Here is a 7,408-nt window from a genome sequence, read left to right on the forward strand (position 1 = left end):
CTAAATTAGTATAATTATGCATTATTATTTAAATGCTATTTATAGTATAATTATAATAAAGATATTTTTATAAAATAAACTTAGAAGAGAATATAGTGCATTCATTTTGGCGAAAAAATGAATTCATGAAGAATCGACACCTCACTTTTATTAGTTGGGGAAAAACCAATTTTAGGATATTATATATTAATAATATATTAATATATTATATATAAATATATAAGTAGATAAGTAGATAAAAAGATATTTTTGTATGACATATCTAAATATAAAATTATTTTTACTTTTCTATAAGATCTTTTAAAAAAAGATAACTTAAAAAAATATATTTTTTTAGAAACTCACCAAAACAAATCAATAATTCCATCCAAAATAATTCGATATTCACTATTAGTTATTCATCTAAATAATTTTAACATTGATACAGTATTATTTTTAGATAAAAAAAATTTAAAATATATTTTTTCTATTTCAAAAATTTAAAATTATAAAATTTATATGATTTTAAAATTTTTTAATTGTTAATTTTTTCAGTTATTAATTTTTTTCAAAATTCTATTCTGATTTTAAATTTAAATTTTAATTAACTTGGTAGAAATGTACGTCTAAAATCCATGAAAGATAAATAATAAGTAAATAAGATAAATAATAAGTAAATACCTCTCAAATTATACATTGATAAATAAGATATTTAGTTTTATTTATTTATAAAAAACCCCTAAAAAATAGCATGACATGTTGACTGCAACCAAACAAGATTAGTTAAAAACTTAAAATTAGCGTTTTTATTTACGTTTTAAAATTTAAAATTTAAAAGAGAAAAGAAGAGGGATTTGTAAGGAAATAGAAGAAAGGAAGGGTTAAAATTGGATTTTCAATTAAGATTGTTTTCTTTGTTGAAACTGATGGAGTTTCAAGACCCAAAAGTCCCAAACAATAGGGAGGAGAAGTATTGTTCAAGCGTTGAAGACAAGTACGAAGTCAGAAAGAGATCTGATAGTAGAGTGAGGTTTGTTCTAGTCTGTTTGGGAATTTAATAGAAAAGAGAATAGCTATGAGAAAAGGGAACAACTCTGGCAATTACCGAAACCCATGTCTCACTATGCACCAGCCTTGGGCATCTCTTCTCGTTTATGGCATCAAGCACGTCGAGGGCAGGTCCTGGCCTTCTCCCATCACTGGTAAGTAACTAACTAACATCTTTTTCTAAAAAGTTCTAATAAGTAAATTTATTATTGTGATTTTTTATTGTTAAGGTCGTCTCTGGATTCATGCTGCTAGTAAGGTCCCAGATGAGTCCACTATCAAAGCAATGGAGTACTTCTACAAAGAGATTTATGCCCTCAATGGCGTCACTGACATCAAGTTCCCTGAACACTACCCCGTTTCTAGGCTTCTTGGTATGCACCGCCAGCACCGCAACAACCCCTTATTCTATGTAATAGGTTAAAGAACTGTCTGCACCTGCTCTTACAGGGTGTAAATGAGTGTTTTTTAGAGAATTCAGGAACCAACTTTTAGTTAGCTTATATTAGCCAATTTTAGGGTTTGCTTTATAATTTAGGATTATTGGTTCATGATTTAAGATCTAGAATTAAGAATTTAAGATAAACAAAATAATTTTAAAAAAATTGGCTGATGTTGGCCGAAAAAGTTGGTTTCCTAACATTACTCTGTTTTATAATGCCATCCAATTAGATAGTGTCTTGTAAAACTTGTTTTGTCAAATATTTGGAATACAACCATGCTACATGTATCCAAAAATTCAGCACCATTCAGTGGTATACATATTTGGTGTTCAAGAAAAACTTTGATTATGGTGCTGTAAAAAAATTTGATGATTTTGCTATCATAAGTTTGATTATTTTATTATAATTAGTTTGATATTTTGATAGCTGATTATTTTATTGGAAAAATATGTGAGGCAACATGCTGCATGCATAAATATACAAAAATATATGATGACTGATTTGGTAGCTAATTTTTTGTTTCAATATAGCATTGTTGTTTGCCATATGACAGTACTTGATTGTTTATTAGTGTCAAACTTTCTTGAAACGATGCAGTGGCAGGACATAAAAATAAAATTCATATATTGTATTAGCTCAACTTTTATTTGAATTTTTTTTATCTCACACTTGATTGTTTGATGCAGGATGTGTCGAAGTTGTTGGCTGTTTAAAGCGTGAGGAGCTTGCTGGCTGGGACATGGTTCCTGAAGGGGTACTAACTACCAACCCCTTTTATTTAATTGAATTTGATTCAAAATTATTCTGATTATATTGAATAAGTTTATCACATTTTGCACTCAGGTAAGGCTAGAAGCACAAACTGATTACTGTTGGCTATGTGAACAACCACAGGTTGGTGCTGTTTTGTTATTGTTGTACTGTGCAATCCAGATAATTGTATAATAAAAAATTGATAACTGTTCTTTCTTTGCTCAACAATGTGTATTTTTCTCTGCTATTTATACAGAAATTGTTGATTCCTTTTGAGATGCGGGGATACCAAGGTGTTTATAACTTGGAGAGGAAGGTAATACTAATATGGTTTAAAATATCCATATAATTTCTGAGCTTTTTGTTTGAATGAATGGAGATTGATTCTTATTTTTTTCCCTGCTTATTTGAAGATCCATGATGCTGCAGTTAGAGGTTTATCACCAGTGAAAGGTCCATTGCCAGTGAAATTTCCACTTCCAGATCCACGAGATATGTTTTCGTTAAAGCCAGGTTGTATTGCCACGCTTACTCCCAATGTAAAAGCAGCTGAAGTGGACAAATCATCAAGTATAAGCGCAGCCATAGCTGGGGCACGAGCAGCAGCTACTCAGTTCTCAAAGAAGGATCAGAATTCCCCTAGCACTTCTTGGAATAATACACATGAGGAGACAGAACATGCAAGATCTTATAATTTACGATCACGGACAAGATCTATGCCAAAGAATAATGCATCACCCTCTGAATTAACTGACAAATTCAATAATGGGGCACTGCCATTGAGTCAAGAAGAGAATAGCAATTTTGACAAGAGTGAGGGAAGTAGTTCGGATAATCAATCATCTGTTGCTGATCTGCAGCCACCCACTAAGGTCTGCAATCTCTTACTATGTGTAATTGCTTTTGTTACTTTTGCACATCCGTAGCAACATGGAGGCTAGACCTATATGATCTCTTGCAAAACCCAAATCTCATGCCTAGTTATGTAATTACTCTTATTCTGTCATTAGTGAGTTTCTTTCAACAGAGAAAATGTTTAGATTTAGGTGCTGTTAAAGATTTTTTTTTTATTTTTTTTACATAAGGAAAAAGTTCTAAACAGTTTTTTTCCTCCTCCAAAATACTTTTCTATTTATCTCAGATTTATTTAGGCAGATACTTTAATTAATAATGCACGTTTTCCAACAGAAGAAAGTTCCAATAATTGAGCCATTGTATATAATACTTTTTTGCATAAATATCATTATCATAATGAGGAATTTGATCAGGGGAGTCTGGAATACAGAGAGAAAAGCAATCGTGACAGGTATGAGGGAAGAAGTAAGGACAACCAATCTACTGGTATAGAATCTGATTCAAGACATTTTCCACGTCCACCATCTAAGGTATCCCTTTCTGTAAATTGATCAATATATATCTTTTATTTTGAACTGTTAACATATATTAGCTTCAACTTGTAGTTACATGATTCGAGCAAAACATTGTGGAAATAATTGAAAAGAACAGAGAAGAAAGAACCTACCTTTCTTTTGGTGGAAGACTAAACGTAGTTTATATATTTTCTTTTTCAAAAGGGACAGTGCATAAATTATGCCTAGTATATGAACTTTGTGATGGAATTCTTGATAATCTACACCGAAGAGTGTCTATTTATTGGTTAAAGATACACTCTAATCATAGTGACGAAATTTAGCCTAAAATAAAATCCACATAAAATCAATATGAAATGTATCCAGAAATTTTATAAACAGTACAGTAATGCTAGGTGAAGTAGGATACACCAAACGTTCTTCTTCTTCCTCCCTCCTTGATCTGCTTTCTTCTGGTTGCTGTTTTTTTTTTGCATTTTTTGTTTCTTCTGTGTTGTTGTTTTGTTTCTTTTCTTCTTTTCCCTTCTTTTTCTTCTCCTCCCTTGGCGTGTTTCTTCTTCTTCTGTCATTTATATAGAATTTTTGTTTTTATCAAAATATTTCTGTTTTTTTTTTTCCCAAATGTTTCTGTATTGATTTTTAAAAATTTTGGTTTTAAGAATTTTTTTCTGTTAATAAAAAAGAAAAAATATCAGTAACTTTTTGGAGACTTGGTTACAAAGATACTTGTTCACCCAATATTTATCTAATCCATAATATCCTAAATATATTCTAACACTTTGATGGTAGTATATCAATGGAATCAACATTAATATATTGTATACAGTTGCATCTTGGGATCAATTAACATTGTGGATATTTGATTCTAATTCTAGAGTAGATTGTTTAATATATATTTTTTGGATTATGATAAACCAACTCGCAAAGCTGGTGTGAATTCTGTTTATTATAATATAATAAGTGATGTTGATTTCTTTCCACTTTAGTTTATACATCGATTAGACCATTACCTTTTTTGTGTCTCTGAATCTGAAAGCAAATTCAAGAAAATAGAAACACACCGCAATCTCAAATAAATAGATGTTCGATATCTTGTAGGACATGCTTAGTGAGCTTTTCTACGTGTGTGCAGTTAAACGAATATATTAGTCTTGCTTAAATTCGCTTAGCACTGGTCATTAAAACATTAAAACAATTCATACTTTACCATAACACAAGTCTGAAGTATCTGTATCAGAGTCTTTTTACTTCTGATTTCTTAAATGCGACACAAATTTTGACGATGGACAACAGAAAATGGCAATAGCATATAATTGAACTAACTAGTACTTTTATCTTAATTGTTAGATTTTTGCAGCAGCATTGAAAAACCTGAAGCAATGATCATGGAGCATGAGTGAGGATTTGTAATTTGGTAAAATGGATGTTCTCATTGGATGCTAAAGTATGTAAGTCTGTATGTTTCAACGGTTTTATTTAATTCTTACGGGATTTAGGGTTTCTAGATTCATTTCTTGTTTCTAACAAAGCACGAGCGAAGTCTCGAAGGTACATAACATCTCAAGCAAGAACAACCACTTCAATGTATAACACCTTTGGTTGTTTTAGTAATTTTTGTTTTCAAGATTTTATGAAGAAAAAGTGAAAGCAATTAGATCATGTTTTTGTTTTTGTATTCGTCTATTTACTTTTTCTTTCACAAAATCCTGTTAAAAAAATGAAGACGAAAATAAAATCAGACAAACCTTAGGTATACAAAGCCCATGTTCTTGTATCATAAAGAAGGAAATTCTAGCATATAAAAGTGGCGTAGCGGGATTGAAATGTTGAGAAGATATTTGCATTTCCTGACCCTTAAGACCAAACATTTCGCAATGATGACCTTGAAGGTCATGCTTTGCAAATATGAAATGCTATTCATTGTGTTGGATTTAAAATCGATGATTTGGGTCTTTGTTATAGGGGTTCACTTTTATGCAAATTTATGCTTTGGAAGTGCTATCAAACAAGAAGAAATACTTTTATGCTTCTAAGAGACAGTTAATGTATGTTCTAATAGCAACCATAACTACTCAGTTTTGTTTATAAGTTATAAATTATATGAAATATAAATACTGAATAATAATTGTTCTTTGAAAATGCATTAAATGGGTAGAGGAGCATGCTAATATTTCTCTAAAATAAACCAATCTTTCTATTAGTTGGCTTAAGGGGTGTGTGTGTGTTTTTTTTTTTGGTTTATTATTATTATTATTATTATTATTATTATTATTATTATTATTATTATTATATTGGAGAAGGAGGGATAAGGGAAAATGGTTTGAGTAAATTTAGTGCAAAGTTACACTTCAAAATATTCTTTTCTTTCTCTTTCCACAAAAACAGATAGGCAAAGTCGTATAAAGTAATTTCTAAATATCGTAATTCATGTAGGTAGTAAAGTGGGATGAGATTGCTGACATTATGACATAACACACCATCAGAATAATTCTTTAGTGGAACGATTGTGTGAATAACAAAATGTGTACCCTAACATATCCCTGCTTGTAATGGCTGCTTTGTCAGTTTTTGTGCTTTTTTTTTTTCAAACAGTTATCTTATCATCAAATAATTTAACATTAATTTGGACAACAAATTTATTTTTACCGGAAATGCACACACCTATACTCAAAAGTAATGTTTGATAAACGGAGAGTCAAGATTATAGAGTTAAATCTTAAAGTAGTCCTGAAGTCGCACTCGAGCCTTAAAATAATTCCTTAAGTTAATAATTACCTAAATTTATTCTCAAAGTTGTACTCCGTCTCCGAAGCATTTTTCGTTTATCGAAACCTTGAAACGACGCCATTTTGAACTAAAAAAAGAGAAAAAAGACCCCATCCTCAATCTGTTCCCTTTCCCATTCCCATCCCCTTCCCCATCTCCTTTTCCTTTCTCTTTCCCTTTTCCATCTCCAACCCGTCCTTTTTCCCTCCCCAAACCCTTCTTCTCCATCCCCAACCCTTTTTTCTTTCCCTTCTCCATTTCCAACCTGTCCCTTCTCTCTCTCCCAACCCTTTTCCTTCCCCTCCTGCTTCTCCAATCTGATGTCATTCTCCTTTTTCTTTCTTCTTTGCTTTACCAACCTAAGGTCATTTTTTGTTCTCTTTTCCCTTCTAATTTGATGCCCTCCCCTCCCTAACCACACTTTCACACTCACAAGAGCTCTCCTCAACCTTTGCTGCCGCCGCCTCTCACCAGTTTCCGTTTCAGTGCCGCGCTGCTCATCCCCCACCCCAACCTAGTCTCTCACACTCAAATACAGTAGAGGCAGAGGCACAAAGCCTTAATCTTCTTTTGTCATCGTTGCGTCTTTCTCCAGCCTTCATCTTGTTGCCACGCTGCTCGCTAGCCTTCATCTCTACTCAGTCTCCCTCTTCTCTCCTCTGGCACGGCTCTCTCTCAGCCATGGTAATTTTTTTAAAATTTTTTTAGTTATTCAATCATTGTTTTTTAATGTTCTGGGTGATTGTTATTGTTGATCCTGTTTCAATAAAACAACAATGGTTAATTTGATTGTTGCTGGTGATTGTTATTGTTGATCCTGTTTCTATTCTGTAATTATTATTGTTTTTTTTATTGTTGCTATTTTTTGTGCTTGTTACTGTTTATGTAATACCCTACCATGCAGAGTCTTATGCTTAAGTCATAATTCAGAGATGGCAAGGTATTACGACCTCTAAAATAAAAATTTAGTACGTATAGTAGTACGAATGATTAATTATAACTAGGAGCCTTTGTAGAAAAAGGGGTAAATAAAAATCGCAACTCGAAAGC

General features: G+C 31.9%; 1 protein-coding gene across 1 annotated transcript; it reads left to right on the forward strand.

Moving 5' to 3' along the window:
- Window positions 1-899: 899 nt before the first annotated feature.
- LOC130947810 (uncharacterized) lies at window positions 900-5,451 on the forward strand. The gene is made up of 8 exons (XM_057876526.1): window positions 900-1,181; window positions 1,257-1,400; window positions 2,156-2,223; window positions 2,313-2,363; window positions 2,479-2,538; window positions 2,636-3,094; window positions 3,491-3,607; window positions 4,940-5,451. The coding sequence occupies exons 1-8, from the start codon at window positions 1,055-1,057 to the stop codon at window positions 4,973-4,975; spliced, it is 1,062 nt and encodes a 353-aa protein (XP_057732509.1). The 5' UTR covers window positions 900-1,054; the 3' UTR covers window positions 4,976-5,451.
- Window positions 5,452-7,408: the final 1,957 nt, after the last annotated feature.

The sequence above is a fragment of the Arachis stenosperma genome, chromosome 9 (genome assembly GCF_014773155.1).
Source record: "Arachis stenosperma cultivar V10309 chromosome 9, arast.V10309.gnm1.PFL2, whole genome shotgun sequence".
NCBI lineage: Eukaryota > Viridiplantae > Streptophyta > Magnoliopsida > Fabales > Fabaceae > Arachis > Arachis stenosperma.